Consider the following 16589-nt stretch of genomic DNA (forward strand, 5'->3'; position numbering starts at 1 on the left):
GTAACTATTCCCCGAAATTTGCCTTAAGCAATTTTGGGAAATTACGCAAAAAGCAAAATCTCGACGGCTGGGCTGGGATTTGAATGGTTGTCCTTCCGAACGCGGGTACAGTGCGCTATCATCTACGCCACCTCTCTCGGTATATCAGAATGGATGCCTGTCTTGTGCAAACAAGTCCATTTCCCGATCCAAAGTACAGGACATGTTTGTGAGATCCTGAATAGCCGAGCGAATAATACGTCTGTCCTCTCGGGAGCTAGTTGCACAAGGCCACTGCGATCCTGCATGGCTTTGAGTACGTCCCTCCTGTAATAATCCATTTCATCATACTCACATGACAGTCGTGTGACCCCGAGCATCGCGAGCAGCAGTATCGTGGAATGATACGCTGCAGTTTCGATAGACCTGGTTGCTACCTCCGTCGAACTCCGACACGTGCTGCTAAACGTATCTCCTCCTTACACGAGGCATAATACGATCTTATCACAAACAAACAACATTGAAATGGTATTTATGATGAGAAACCCGTTGTGTAATTCATTTTACACAGGACACAGATGGCGTTATTCCTACGCACATTGTACAGTTGAGGTGAAATGCTAATCATTTGTATGTAGTCTTCATTGCATTACAATTTTTATGGCTAGCAGTGTAGTTTCCGTCTAATGGACGAACTTAGTAAGAGCAAGAATGAAAGTAATCGAAAGGGGTCAGTTTTCTGAACTGGTTATCTCCAAAAGTGGGACCATTACCTACGAAACCTCTGAGACTAATAGTCTAAAATTCACATTTTAACTTTAGATTATAATGTCGACTCCAAAACTCCCTAAACTACTTTTATAACACACGTGAAAAGACTACAGCTTGTTCGTAAGTGGAGGAATGAAGTGAATTATAAGGGGCAGTGAAATGAAAACGATACAGATGTAAAAAAAAAACCGTAAGTACAGTGTTTATTATTTCAAAAGTGTTCGCCTAACTGTTAACACATTTATCCCACTGTGAGACAAGACGGTGGGTGCTTTCATGGGAAAATGTTTGTGGTGCCAAGGCGTACACTACTTCGCCCGAAGCCGCGCGGTGTTCAAAAATGTTCAAATGTTTGTGAAATCCTATAGGACTTAATTGCTAAGGTCATCAGTCGCTAAGCTTACACACTACTTAATCTAAATTATCCTAAGGACAAACACACACACCCATGCCCGAGGGAGGACTCGAACCTCCGCCGGGACCAGCCGCACAGTCTATGACTGCAGCGCCTTGGACCGCTCGGCTAATCCAGAGCGGCCGAAGCCGCGCTGTCTGGGGCGTCTTCTCACGGTCCGCGCGGTTCCTTTCGTCGGAGGTTCGAGTCCTCCCTCGGGCATGTGTGTGTGTTGTCCATAGAGTAAGTTAATTTAAGGTAGATTAAGTAGTGTGTAAGCTTAGGTACCGATGACCTAAGCAGTTTGGTCCCATAAGATCTTACCACAAATTTACAATTTTTTTTTTGTTCGCCAGAAACAAATCGACGACTACGAACGTCTTTCTTCAGAGCTGGAAAAATATGGAAATCGCACGGGGAGAGATCGGGATTGTATGGAGGATGTGTAAGGGCTTCCCAGCGAAACTTCTGTACCGTGGGCGGATCCACATTTTGCCAAGGTTGTTTCGACTACGCTGCACAAGTTTCTCAGGAAAGCTCTTACACATCGTGTATACAGTCCTGATCTCATGCCATTTCCATATTTTTAGAGCTCTGAAGAAAGATTTCAGTGGGTATCAATTTGCTTTGGACGAAGAGGTGCACACCTGGGTACTATCATGATTCCGTGCGCGGGGTAGGCGCGCGGCCTAGGGTGCATTGCGACGGTCCTGGTTTGAGCGGTTCATCGCGTCGGAGGTTCGAGTCCTCCCTCGGGCATGGGTTTGTGTGTTGTCTTTAGCGTAAGTTAGTTTAAGTCAGATTAAGTAGTATGCAAGCCTAGGGACCGATGACCTCAGCAGTTTAGTCCCATGGGAACTTACCATGGTTCCGTAAGCAACCAGAAACATTTTTCCATGGAGACACTGACCGTCTTGTCTCACAGCGCGATGAATGTGTTAACAATTATGGCGATTACTTTTGGAATAATGGACGGTTTACTTACTTCATTTCCATCCGTCTCGTTTTGATTTGACTGCTCCGTATAATTAACAACGATACTTACCTATGAGCCTAGTTCATAAATCGTTCCTGTGCCTATACCGACTATAAATTGCAATCGGACGACCAGAACAAGGAACATGGGCTTCTTTGGCGACATATTAAATTCTTACATACCTCCGAGGATGTAGAGTCCACATGCGATGAGCATCTTGTGGTCACAGCTGCAGTGTCCCATCACGGCGAATAGCGTGGCGATTAGGATGAGTAGCAGACCCACAGCTTCAAACGGCATTGAAAGCCTGAAGAAAGCCAAAGAGAAAGTGTATATAGAGAGCCATATCACAAAAGACTGCTTTAATTTATATGTAAACTAGTAGTGGTGCTTCTTAACTATAACTTGGAAATTCCTCAGTGTAACAATTTTCCCCTACCAATGTATTCCACATGACGAATCTTCTGAGACGATTCTCATACAACGTGAGTAAAAACAGCTAGTTAAATTTCTGTGTTGCTTTCATTTTAATTGAAATTTGTAGAATTATGACTTGGGATGTTACTTTATGATATATTACTCGCTAGCTGTTTGCGAACTGTGTAAATTTAAATACAGCTCGAGTAAAAACATGAATAACTTTGAAAATTCAGCGTAAGCAATATTTTGTCTAGATATCGCAGAAAATAGTAGCCAGCGAATCGTTTTTTTTAAAAAAAGATCTTGTTCTTTCGTTCAAGGACTGGACCCTTGACCGTTTCGATTAAAGAAAATAGTAACGTATATTATCTGAATTTACTCTACTAGCTGCCAAGTCCTCTGTTTCCATTGTTTCATATTTTATCCTGCTTGATATATTATGTGACATTTCTTCGAATGTACAGATGTGGACGAAAATAATCAAACGCCAAACCCACGAGACATCACCATCCCTAATACGGTGTTGGAAAGCCGTTGGCATTGAAAACAATTTCCAGTCGTCGTCGAATTGATAAATACATGTCCTGTATGGCTTTTAAGGGAATCTTATACCATTCTTCCAGCAAAATAGAGACAAGTTCAGATAACGATGATGGAGGTGAATAGCGATCAGGCACCCGTCTCTCCAAAGTAGACCAAAAAGGCTCAATAATATTGTAATCTGGCGCCTGTGGTGGACAGAGAAAATGCGACACTTCATCCTCTGCTCACGAAATCAATCCTGGATGATGCGAGCTGTGTGAACAGGCGCCCTGTCGTCTTGGAACACAGCACCACCATTGGTAAACAAACATTGTACCATGGTACTGACTTGATCAGCGAAACTGGTCACACAGTCTCTGACAGTAATGCGACCTTGCAGAACAACCATGGGACCTCTGGAATACCGCCATATGACTACCCAGATGATCATCAAACTTCTGTCATGTTTCACTCTCGGGACGTAAACTCGGCCAGAAGTTGGAAACGCTGGGGAACAAAACTCAATCGAGTAAATCGCTTTCCTCCATTGCTCCATAGCCCAGGCTTTAAGGCTTTGTTGCCAAGTTTTCCTGTTACGGGCATGTGCATCATTAATGAGTAGCTTGGAATTCTAGCTCGACCTGCAGTTCCCTGCTTATGGACTACCTTCCTGTTCTTTTGGTGGTGACAGGGTTCGCGACTGCGACATCCAGCTCTGCAGTGACTTTCACACCTGTCGTTGGCTTATTTTTCGACACAGTCCTCTTCAACGACCGTCGGACTCGATGTACTTAGACCGTTGATGACTTGCAGCCGTCTAGAACGAAATTAGAATTAATTTAATACCTTCAGCTGCTGACGGGCGTTGATATATATCAACGGGGACAGGTGAAAATGTGTGCCTCGACCCGGACTCGAACCAGGGAGCTCCTGCTTACATGGCAGACGCTCTATGCATCTGAGCCACCGAGGGCACAGCGGGATAGTACGACTCGCGTACGCATCCTGCGAGACCCACATTCTCATCTGGTATGTCCACACACTACATTCGTAGTGTCCCACCCCAACACACGCATTACTCGTGGAAGATATTCTTACCAAGTCCCGTAAGAGTTCGGGGAATATGTGTGAATCCGCACTGAAGAAGAAGGTCATGGCCGGTATTGCCAGAACTATATACTTATATGGACATGGTGTCTGTTCTTTCGGACATATCCGAAAGAACAGACACCATTAATGACCTGCAGCCGTCAGCCGGCACGGTAGCTCAGCGTGTCCTGTCAGAGGGTTAGCTGCCCTCTGTAATAATAAAAAAAAAAAAAAAAAACTGAGTTAATGGATCAACGCTAAACTTGAACAAGTGTCACAGGACACCCGCCCAGAATAAATACAACGATCCCTTATGAACAAAATGAGATAAAAAAGAAAGAGAGAGATGGATAGAGCGTCTGCCATGTAAGCAGGAGACCCCGGGTTCGAGTCCCGGTCGGGGACCATACGAGCATCAACAGTTCGCTCACGTTCGATTTCACTTAGCTCCGACATAATGCACTCACAACTACACAGAACACTTTTGTGACAACGGCTGACAGTTGCAAATTACTGAGGACATTGCACATGTGCTGTTCGTGGCCAAATACAACAGCGCAACTTTAATGCTCTGCTAGCGTCTGCATTTATGTCCAAGCATGCATTTCTCGCTTACATTTTTGTCCAAAAACCTGTACGTTAATCACGAGAATGTTACGAACTTCGAATGATTGTTTGTTTAGTAATATTCTACGAAAAACTGATCTATAGTCACTGTCTGTTTCACCTACTACAAGCTGAAACGATGAAGTACCGTGAATGGTACGTTTCTGAAATAGTAAGGCCGGCTTCGTAGAGAAACTAAAACAATCAAAACAAATACAAGAGAAGCTTCAAGGAAGATTTCCTGTCCACATTACAAATAAATATTTCTAAAGGGCACTTACATCTTCGTCCTTTTGCCTGCGACAAATTCTCGTGTGTTTTACCTAAAACGAACTAGTTTAAGTAAAGAAAATCACATAGCCCTCCAAAGTAGTAACTTTTGCAGAACTCGTCTTAAGATTCCGCAAGTTAACTTCGTCGAATCCAAAATGACGCTGAAGTCAGGTTAGCGAGGTGCTTTCAGCTAGTGTTGTGAGGAACACTTTTGCCAGTTAAACGAATTAGCTGACAGACTATTGGGTTGATTCTTTGCGTCTAGGTCATCATCGGAGATAAAGTGAATCACTAACAAGCTATTCTGATTTGGCGATAGCACTGGGGCGGGGGGATGAATATGGGGAGAAGAGAGCTTCATTACACCTCGCAGATCCGCCTTCCTCTCTGGAGGTGCTTGATTGTGCCATTGAGGCGCTCTTTAACTGCTGATTCATTAATATGAAGAGTGTAGCAGATATAAAACCAAGTTTCAAGAGGAAGCTAATTTTGTTCTCCTTCCTCCGCCCAGCAAGTGACTTTAACTACAAGTGATTGTATAGTGCAATAACAACGGAATAGTTCAAAAATGGTTCAAATGGCTCTGAGCATTATGGGACTTAACTGCTGTGGTCATCAGTCCCCTAGAACTTAGAACTACTTAAACCTAACTAACCTAAGGACATCACACACATCCAGGCCCGAGGCCAACGGAATAGAGCAACATTCGTAATGACTTATGAGATCCACGTATTATTTTATGTTCTTAAATATACGTGTCCAGCACGTACATTCGTGTCTACATATGACAAGATTTTGAGAAAACTTATATGATCCACATCTTCGTGTCCCCCGTGGCTGGCAAAAGTGTACTGGTCGCTTGAGTTTTTAAGCAGGATCTGGCAGATAATATTGCAGAGTCAAGGGGCATACAAGGATTGGACAAAAATACGGAAAAACACGAGAAATGCATGCTTGAAAGTAAATGCAGATGCTAGCCAGCCCCGCAAGTTCTGCTGTTGCATTTGACATTGAACGACACCCGTGCAATGTCCTCAATACGTTACAAGTGTCAGTGTTTGTGTAGTTGTGAGTGCATTATGTCGGAGCTAAGTGAATTTGAGCGTGGGCAAATTGCTGGTGCACCTATTGTGGGTGCTTCTGTAAAGAAGGTAGTCGAAGTGTTCGGTTATCAAGAGGAACCGTATCGACGGCTTATATTGCATAAAGGGAAAGTGGAAAAACATAATTTCCCCTACAATTTCCTGCTTATGGAGCTGCCTTCCTGTTGTTTTGGTGCTGCCAGGGTTCCTGCAATGTCTTCTAAGTCATTTTTTAATGCTTACAATTAATAAAACCGTAAAAACTGTTTAATAGCATGGTATGCAAAGAAAATAAGTCTAAAACAGTTACTGTAGGGCTGTCCGCTAAGAACATCTACATAATTATCGAGTTCACCTTTCCTCAAAATATCGATGTATCTTGAAAAATATTAGCATTGTTTAATTTTTTAAACAAATGGTTCAAATGGCTCTGAGCACTATGGGACTTAACTTCTGAGGTCATCAGTCCCCTAGAACTTAGAAGTACTTAAACCTAACTAACCTAAGGACATCACACACAACCATGCCCGAGGCAGGATTCGAACCTGCGACCGTAGCGGTCGCGCGGTTCCAGACTGTAGCGCCTAGAACCGCTCGGCCAGCCCGGCCGGCAATTTGTTAAACAAGTACTTTTTTGGTTTACCGCGGGCTATACTTACAGTAAATGTCAAGAATGCGAACGTGAGTGTTAACGAGTTATAGAGAACCAAATTATTAACGGTCTTTTCGATAGGTCTCGAAACGAAATAAAGAGTCGGTGATTACAAAAAAGATCAACAAGAACCTCTCGATATATCTTTTTAAACCCTACTACTTTCTCAGTGAACCTTTTTCGACCGGTGCTATAGCTTTTTACATATTTAAGAAAAACCGTGTTTTATAGTTTTGCGGATTTTTTTGACTATTTTCGTCATTGTTGATAGAGTTTCATGCAAAAGAAACTCGATTTAAAATTTAATTTATTTCAGGGAATAATTTTTGCAACAACTTCGCCATAATGCTTGGAATATGGTGAAAGCACGAGTTTCGAAGCACTGCGTTGCAAATTTAACATTATGCTATCGCAGAATGCTTGGACTACCAGTGTTGTACTTTGTACTTGTACTTTGTACTGCCACAGATCTCCGCTTACTTTTCTTTACAGAGTGGGCAAGGATCCAACTTCAACTTTCTGTCATAAGGCGTGGACTTGCAACACCTTGTCGCCTATTCGTCGTCTCACTTCTTCCAACAACTTTCCACAGATGCTCACGACAGTAGTACGCGAACAGCCGATAAGCTTCGCTGTTTCCCAGATGTTCGTTCCCTGGTACCGCGTCATAACAGTCTGCCTCTTGTGTAAAAGTCTCTTATGTCAGTGTGCCAGCCGCGGTGGTCTAGCGGTTCTAGGCGCTCAGTCCGGAACCGCGCGACTGCTACGGTCGCAGGTTCGAATCCTGCCTCGGGTATGGATGTGTGTGATGTCCTTAGGTTAGTTAGGTTTAAGTAGTTCTAAGTTCTAGGGGACTGATGACCACAGATGTTAAGTCCCATAGTGCTCAGAGTCATTTGAACCATTTCTTATGTCAGTGGATATCCCTGTTGCAGCTAGTATCGTTATTAGAATGATTCCCCATTCGTCTCTGCTCCGCCTTTTACATGCATTTCTTACCGCGTCACATGCCCGCAACGCCACTTGGCCTTATTCAGTCTCGCGGGGGGCATATGTCATAATGTTTTTGCTTATCATTGAAGACATGTATGTTGTATACAGTAAGGGCGCGCCATTATAAAAGTGCTGAAAATTCCGGCATTTGTGACTGGATTAAGAATCTTTTCGTAGGGAGAATACAACACGTTATTTTGCCTGGAGAATCATCAATTGTTCAAATGTGTGAGAATTTCTAAGGGGCACTACTTAAACTAACTTAAACTAACTTATGGTAAGAACAACACACACACCCATGCCCGCGGGAGGACTCGAACCTCCGACGGGAGGGGCCGCGCAGTCAGTGACATGGCGCCTCTAACCGCGCGGCCAATCGGCATGGCGGAGAATCATCGAGCGATGTGGAAGTATTATGTTGGTGCATAAGTTCGTGGCGTTTTTCGTTTGTATTTTGGTATTCCGGTTGCTGTGTGTTTATTTATCGATTGTTATTTTTTATTTGTAGTTCGCTGTTGCTATTTGAGTTTACATATTCTCATTTTGTCATTTGGAGATAAGTGAGTGGAGCTGTGGACGCTGGGAAACGTAGTGACAAGTGGAGAAATCGGAACATTTCCGACATATTCTTCTATTTTAAGTCAATAGAGGGCTGACAGCAGCGGAGGCAGCCAGAAACGTTTGCGGCCGGCCGCGGTGGCCAAGCGGTTCTAGGCGCTTCAGTCCGGAACCGTGCGACTGCTACGGTCGCAGGTTAGAATCCTGCCTCGGGCATGGAAGTGTGTGATGTCCTTAGGTTAGTTAGGTTTAAGTAGTTCTAAGTTCTAGGGGACTGATGACCTCCAATGTTAAGTCCCATAGTGCTCAGAGCCATTTGAGCCAAACGTTTGCGCCCTGTATGGGAATAATGCCATTGGACAGAGCACGGCTAGAAAATCGTTTTCTCTTTTTAAGGAGGATCGTTTTGACAGTGACTCTCCACGTTCAGAAAGACCTTCGGGGTTTCTCGAAGATGGTTTAAAAGGCATTAATCCACAATGGTCCGCGTCAGTGTACTCGAGAACTGGCAAATGTGATCATTCCACCATCGTGTGACGTTTACATGCAATGGGGAAGGTTCAAAAATCGGGTGTATGGGTACCGCATGCTCTAAGCCAAAATCACAAAAATCAGCGGGTGGCCATACGTGCATCTCTGCTCGCTCGTCATCAGGTGGCTCGTGAACAACACCGAATATTCATATCCTGTATCGTAAATAATGACGTCTTTATGCTAACATAAGGAAAAGAAGGGACTGAATGAGCCCAAACAAGTACAAAGACCTGCAAACATCCACAAAGATAACGTTATGCGTGGGATGGTGGGGCAGCGACGGTGTGGTATACTACGCATTGTTTCTCCGAAGTGTAGCCAGCCCTGCTGAGTCATTATCAACAACTGAAACGTCAAACAGACGCAGTCCGAGAACAACGACAAGGAAGACTGCGTGACGTCATGCTACTCCACGATAACGCCCGCGCGCATTCTTCTAGACCAGGGCTTAACAACTGGCCGGTTTTGAGCGCGAGTACTCGCGTCTGCTCAGGCACGTGCTCGCGAGCAGGTGCAAGGTCGCGGAGTAGGGAGGGAGGGGAGGGAGGGGAAATGCGCGCGCACGTTTGAATGTGATCTCGCGTTCTTAGCAGATTTAACTAGCCATCTGAATGCTTTGAACATTTTACTACAAGGTAAAGATCTGCTAATTACTCATTTCATAGATCGAATACGAGCTTTTAAAATGAAATTGACACTTTGGGTGAGTCAGCTGGAAACAGGAAACCTAGCTCATTTTCCTAAATTATCATCCGTGCAAGATGTTCACAAAGACTGTGAACGTTATTCACATAGTTTTAGTTGATCAGCGCTTTCAAGATCTGACAGCACTAGACAGTGATTTTGAGCTGTTCTCTCCATATTCAGCGAATGTTTAAGAGATTCGTCCTGAGCTGCAGCAAGAAATTATTGACCTGCAGTATGACAGAGAATACAGAGACAAATTTCAGAACAAGAAAAACGTTTTGGAATTCTACAGACACTTCCCTCAGGATAGATTTCCTCGTTTGCACAAACTGGCGGCTACAATAATATCAATGTTCGGTTCCACGTATGTTTGTGAACAACTGTCCTCTGCAATGAAATGTAACAAGACGCGCCTGAGAAACGCATTGTCTGATCGAAACTGCACGCTGCACCTAAAATGCACAAGAACAATTACTCCGAACATAGACGCAATTGTAAAGGGCAAAAAGTACAAGATAACCGAGAATCCCACACTTCAGTGACACCTTTTATTGTGTAACAGTTCACAAATTAATGCGAATGTAGAGGCATACACTAAGCTAATAAAATTATGTGGCATGTGTACATTCTCCTTTATTTGTTTCATTTGTCGCAGTAATAATTCGTGAGTGATATCCCTGCAGGTGGCCGCGGATTTACATTTACTGGCGGCAGCTGTTGTGTGCCCCACGTGACATTCCCCACTCTCCGCTCTGGTCCGGTAGTGGGGGTAGCGTGCTCGCCCTGCTCCGTGCTCGCACCTTGCTGCTCACAGCTTGCTCCGCGAGCACGTATGTTGTGAAGCCATGTTCTAGACTGACAAAAAACACGATACAGGAGTTGGGTTGGGAAGCCATCCGGAACCCCCCTTATTCACCTGAACTTGCGCCCTCAGATTTACACCTTTTCTGCTCTCTATCGAACAACCTCTAAGGAACTTCCTTTCCCGATGAAAATGCGCTCTGAAACTGGCTCGACGAGTTCTTTGCCTCAAAACCACTTGATGTCGATAGTAGCGGAATCGAAGTTACCCCAGAGTTGTCAGTAGTGACGGAGACTAAAGTTTCTATTTCGTGTACCTGTTGCGTTTATTGAACTTACGGAAAAACGCTATGAACCTGTGCGCCAACCCAACAACTTCGAGTGTGCCCCACTGAACTGTGTTGTGACTCTTGCTGTTCATGCTATATGTTAATGGCCCTGCAGACACTGTCAGCAGTAATCTCTGACTTTTCGCAGATGATGCAGTTATCTATAATGAAGTACTATCTGGAAGAAGTTGGGTCTAGCGGTTCTAGGCGCGCAGTCCGGAATCGCGCGGCTGCTGCGGTCGCAGGTTCGAATCCTGCCTCGGGCATGGATGTGTGTGATGTCCTTAGGTTAGTTAGGTTTAAGTAGTTCTAAGTTCTAGGGGACTGATGACCACAGATGTTAAGTCCCATAGTGCTCAGAGCCATTTGAACCATTTTTTTTAAGAAGTTGTAAAAATATTCAGTCAGATCTTGATAGGATTTAAAAGTGGTGCAAAGATTGGTAACTTATTTTAAATCAGTCCACTCAGACAAATACCTGAGTGTAAAAAATTGTAGGAATATGAAATGGAACGATCAGATAGTCTCAATCGTAGATTAAGCAGGTGGCACACTGCGATTCATTGGCAGAATACAAGGGAAAAGCAATTAGCCTACAGAGCAGACTGGATACAAAACACTTGTGCGACCCATCCCTGTACCAAACAGAACTAACAGAGGTACAAAGAAGGGCGGCACGAATGGTCGTAGGTTTGTTCCATCGACGGGAGACTGTCACAGAGATGCTGAAAGAAGTAAAATAGCAGACGCTTGAAGATAGACGCAAGGTAGCCTATGAAATTCAACTTAGAAAATTTCTGGAACTAACTTTAGGTGATGAATCAAAGAATACGTTGCAAGCCCCTGTCTCACTCACAGAGACAGCGAAGACAAAATTAAACTAATTACAGCGCTCACAGAGGATTTGAGCAACGATTCTCCCCGCGCTCCATTAGTGAATGGAGCGGGGAAAAGCCATAATAAATGTTACAGTGGGTAGTACCCTCTGCCACGCACTTCACAGTGGTTTACAGAGTGCGGATGTGGATGTCGCTGTAGATGTAGATGTACAACTGCAGGTGACCAACTGCAGTGTGGGTAGCTGTCCTCGAACGAAAAAGTTAACTGAAAACTGAACGTTGTTTGATTACACTAGCAGCAATCAATCACAGGAGTCAGTCACAGCAGTTAAATATATAAAGGTATCCACGCAGAGAGATTTAAAGTGAAATGGCCTTACACACACATCAAAATGGTTCAAATGGCTCTGAGCACTATGTGACTTAACTTCTGAGGTCATCAGTCGCCTAGAACTTAGAACTAATTAAACTTAACTAACCTAAGGACATCACACACATCCATGCCCGAGGCAGGATTCGAACCTGCGACCGTAGCGGTCACGCGGTTCCAGACTGAAGCGCCTTTAACCGCACGGCCACACCGGCCGGCCTACACACACATCAAAAAATGTTTTGCATCAAGCGGGTTTCCATAACTCCTTACGATAGACGTTGACTGTGGATATTGTATCACAGACACAGTCGCTTTGACTGTTCAGAGATGTTACTAAATCCGCCCAAAGATGTAAACAACCATGCATGAGCAGCGCCTATTAGACGGAGCCGATCAGTTCCAGTTATTCCACTTATTCCAGGAAGGAGGTACACTGCACCTGTCGTCAGTAGTCCAACCATCCCTAGACGGTCGATGCCGCGGTTCGAGCGCGCCCGCATTGTTACTTTGTGCCAGGAAGGCCTCTCAACAAGTTAAGTGTTCAGGCGTCTCGGAGTAAACCACAGCGATGTTGTTCGGACATGGAGGAGATACAGAGAGACAGGAACTGTCGATGGCATGCCTCGCTCAGGCCGCCCAAGGGCTACTGCCACAGTGGATGACCGCTACCTACGGATTGTGGCTCGGAGGAACCCTGACAGCAACGCCGCGATGTTGAATAATGCTTTTAGTGCAGCCAAAGGACGTCGTGTTACGACTCAAACTGTGCGCAATAGTCTGCAGGATGCGCAACTTCACTCCCGACGTCCATGGCGAGGTCCATCTTTGCAACCAAGACACCATGCAGCGCGGTACAGATGGGCCCAACGACATGCCGAATGGACCCCTCAGCATTGGCTCAAAAATGGCTCTGAGCACTATGGGACTTAACTTCTGAGGTCATCAGTCCCCTAGAACTTAGAACTACAAGGACATCACACACATCCATGCCCGAGGCAGGATTCGAACCTGCGACCGTAGCGGTCGCGTGGTTCCAGACTGTAGAACATCTCGGCCACTCCGGCCGGCATCGGTAGGCAGGGGGATCGTCTTATTAGCCAATAAACAGAGTGTAATAATACTTAGAAAGTTTATTTCTTGTGCAAACATACACTTTTTTAAATGAAGAATGCCTATTGACATTACCAAACTAAAGGAAGGGCAAATTAGAATGTCAGTGGTGTTTGTTGCAGGACTCTATGGGGAGTCGTTTACGAGATATCTGATTTTGAAAAGTCCCCACACTGACACTTGTTTGTGGCATTCAACCTGCGTCGTTGCTAGGCATGATGTTGTTATGTTTGCTTACAGTGTGCTTGTGTGTGCCTCGAGTGCACTGATACTTGCTGGACATTTAGTGTGTGACAGTCCAAGCGGCATGTCTTGAGTCGAAGATGGGATTTGCCAATGCAGAAAAAGCCGACGTGCTCGTGATATATGGAGAGCGTGGGAAGAATGCAGGTCGTTGTTGTACGGTGTATTCGGCAAGATATCCCAATACACGTCGCTCATGACGCCAATTATTTATCAACTTTTTCAACTAGTTACATGAAAGTGGTAGTGTAACACCTAGACGTCCTTAGGTTAGTTAGGTTTAAGTATTTCTAAGTTCTAGTTGACTGATGACCATAGATGTTAAGTCCCATAGTGCTCAGAGCCATTTGAACCACTTTTTTTTTGTAACACCTAGAGAACGTAAAAGAAGGAAACAAGTGACGACGGAAGAGGGGGAATTAATGTTCTTGCTGCTGCTGCAGTTTATTCAAAATTTAGCTTTCGCGCTATCGCATGAGGAATTGACAAGAGTCAGGCAAGCCTCCTATGCATTCTCCTTAGGCACAGATTCTGTCCCTATCACATCTCTCTCCATCAAGAGCTGCATGGAAATTATTATGGGAACCGTGTTAGCTTTTGTACATGGGCGTTAAGACAGGATATTCCAGATGTATCAGGTATCTTGTTTAGTGATGAAGCCACATTTACCAATCATGGTCAGCTAAAAAGCCGAAACAAGCATTATTGGTCTGCTGAATTGCCCCGCTGGCTTCCTCAGAAGGAACGTCAGCGTTCATGGAGTGTAAACGTGTGGTGTGGGATAGTGAACCATCAGATCATAGGCCCGTTTTTCATAGACGGCACACTGAACGCTCACAAGTATCGCAGCCTCCTAACAGGTCACCTTCCACGGATGCTAGAAGACGATCCTCTGCAGACTAGGAGGAAGCTGTGGACCAACATGATGGCTATCCAGTCCATAGTGCACGAAGTACTGCAGCATGTCTTCACGAATTCTTTCCAAATCGTTGGACGGACGCTAATGACCTGTACCTGGGCCGGCCCGTTCCCCGGATTTGGCGCTTGTAAACTTTTTTCTATGGAGAAAATTGAAAGACGCCATCTACAAGGACACACCAACAACATCAGATGATATGCGACGACGTATTACTGCAACCTGTTCGAACATCTCGCTGAAATGCTAGCACATGTTAAGCAGTCGTTCCATACCAGACTGGTAATGTGTATTGCCGCTGCCGGTGGTCATTCTGAACACAACCTGCGATGGTCAGTTATCTCATTACTGGTCAGAATCCACATACGTACTGTATGCACTTGTGTTGTTCCTTAGTGTGTGCTACCACAGGTATTGTAAAAGTGTCGTGTGGGAACTTTTCAAAATACGATATCTCGTAAACGACTCGCACTAAAATCCTGCAACAAACTCCTTGACATCTAGTTTGCCTGACTTTTAGTATGGTAGTGCGAACAGGCATTTTTACATTTTAAAAAGTGTATATCTACACAAAAATACACTTGGTAAGTACTATTATAATCTAGGCGAAAACTGTACGTCGGCGACGAATCAGCTTTGCGAAGCCCTTTCACTTTGCAACCAGAAAGAAAATGTTAAATTAAATGAGCTGAATTATACACTAATAATAATGATAAACAAATTTTATTACTGTAATATACAAGGAATATACAAGGATTATTACGATGACAAAGTTACATTAAACATACACACATTAAAATGAACGAAACTTCCTCCTTTTCGCCACACTGAGTTCTTTTAAGATTACGTCGTAGTTAATATCAGCCGCTATTTTCGCTTCAGTTGATACTACTGACAAAGCAGATAGTCTTCCTTGGCTCATAGTGCTTCTTAAGTATATCTTAATCAATTTGATTTTGAGAAACTTCTCTCGGCAGAAGCTGTGCTGACCTGAACTGTGAGCATTATTCTGATTGTTATGTAAAGATTTGGATATACTACTTTCAAATCATTTTCTAATACGTACTGAGTAAGTTGTTTTGCGTCTTTGACTGAGTCCTGTAGGTTGGATTTTAAAAGTTGGAGTTCCTCATAAAGTTAGAAAGGGTCTATCTCGCTATTTTCGCCTTCTCGAAGTATTATACCTAAATCATTACAATTTTTGCGTAGGTTGTCCTTGGATAACGATTTCAAATAATTAATATCGTAAATAAAACCAAATCGTTCAAAATATTCGTCGAGCACTTTCAATCGACATTCAGTATAGACTGTTATAGCGTCTACAAAAAGCTAACTCTGTACTGCATTTCAGCAGTTTTTATAGGTTCATCAATATGTTCGTAACCGAACACTCGTTTTTCCTGTGATATTCTTTTTTTTAAAATTGAAACTCAATTTCGTAACTACTTTTTTCTACAAACAATCGAGTTTCTGCAACGCTTGTTTCAAATCCTTTGTTACGGAATTCTTGTATCCAGTCACGAAATGAACGTAAAGTATCAATAGCGACTTTCAAGGTCACTGGAACCGATTGCCATAGTTTACCTTTATTGTTGACACGTACTAAAATCTCAAAAAAAATGGTTCAAATGGCTCTGAGCACTATGGGACTTAACATCTGTGGTCATCAGTCCCCTAGAACTTAGAACTACTTAAACCTAACTAACCTAAGGACATCACACACATCCATGCCCGAGGCAGGATTCGAACCTGCGACCGCAGCAGCCGCGCGATTCCGGACTGCGCGCCTAGAACCGCTAGACCACCGCGGCCGGCACTAAAATCTCATACCACACGTGTATTGCAACAATAAACTCAGAAGTTAATATTTTCCTCATGACTCCTTCACAGTCGCTAAGAGTTTCAGAATCGTCAGTTCTACTTTTCAGGTCACTCACACTTTCGATGGCATCATCAAATTCCAGAAATATTGGTTGTATAGCTCAGATTCTACTTTCCCATCGTGTTTCAGACAGTTTCTATGCAAATTTCAGTTTACTTTTTATACGGCCCCTACGCTTGCTCGATTTTGTAAAACGCACAAACTTCATTGACGAAGCCGAAAAACGTTTTAGCTGTTGTAGAAGTGTTAGCGGAATCTACCAAAAGCAAATTCCAACAATGGTATCCGCACGACGTGAACGAAGCTCGTGGATTAATACTGAATATTCCTGTTCTAACACCTTTTGATAATGCCAACCACATTGGCACCGTTATCATATCCCTGTCCTCGACAGTTCTGAATGTCTAGGCCATTGTTTGCTAGTTCCTTTAAAATAGCAATTGATAAATACTCTCCCGTTGTTTCTGCGACGGCAGTAAACCCAACGAAATGTTCCTTTAATTCTCCAGTTGAGGAATTACAAAACCTTAATATTATTGACATTTGTTCCACGCCCGCCG

The 16589-nt window shown here is 43.9% G+C and overlaps 1 protein-coding gene across 1 annotated transcript in view; it reads right to left on the bottom strand.

The window, feature by feature from the left end:
* The window catches only part of LOC124722284 (voltage-dependent calcium channel gamma-7 subunit-like), a 183629-nt gene that overhangs the window by 22800 nt on the left and 144240 nt on the right, over positions 1 to 16589 (bottom strand). Inside the window, exon 4 of the mRNA XM_047247470.1 lies at positions 2303 to 2427. Within this exon, the coding sequence (XP_047103426.1) occupies positions 2303 to 2427 (125 nt within the window). The remainder of the gene's footprint in view (positions 1 to 2302; positions 2428 to 16589) is intronic.

This window comes from Schistocerca piceifrons, chromosome X (genome assembly GCF_021461385.2).
Source record: "Schistocerca piceifrons isolate TAMUIC-IGC-003096 chromosome X, iqSchPice1.1, whole genome shotgun sequence".
In the NCBI taxonomy this organism is placed as follows: domain Eukaryota; kingdom Metazoa; phylum Arthropoda; class Insecta; order Orthoptera; family Acrididae; genus Schistocerca; species Schistocerca piceifrons.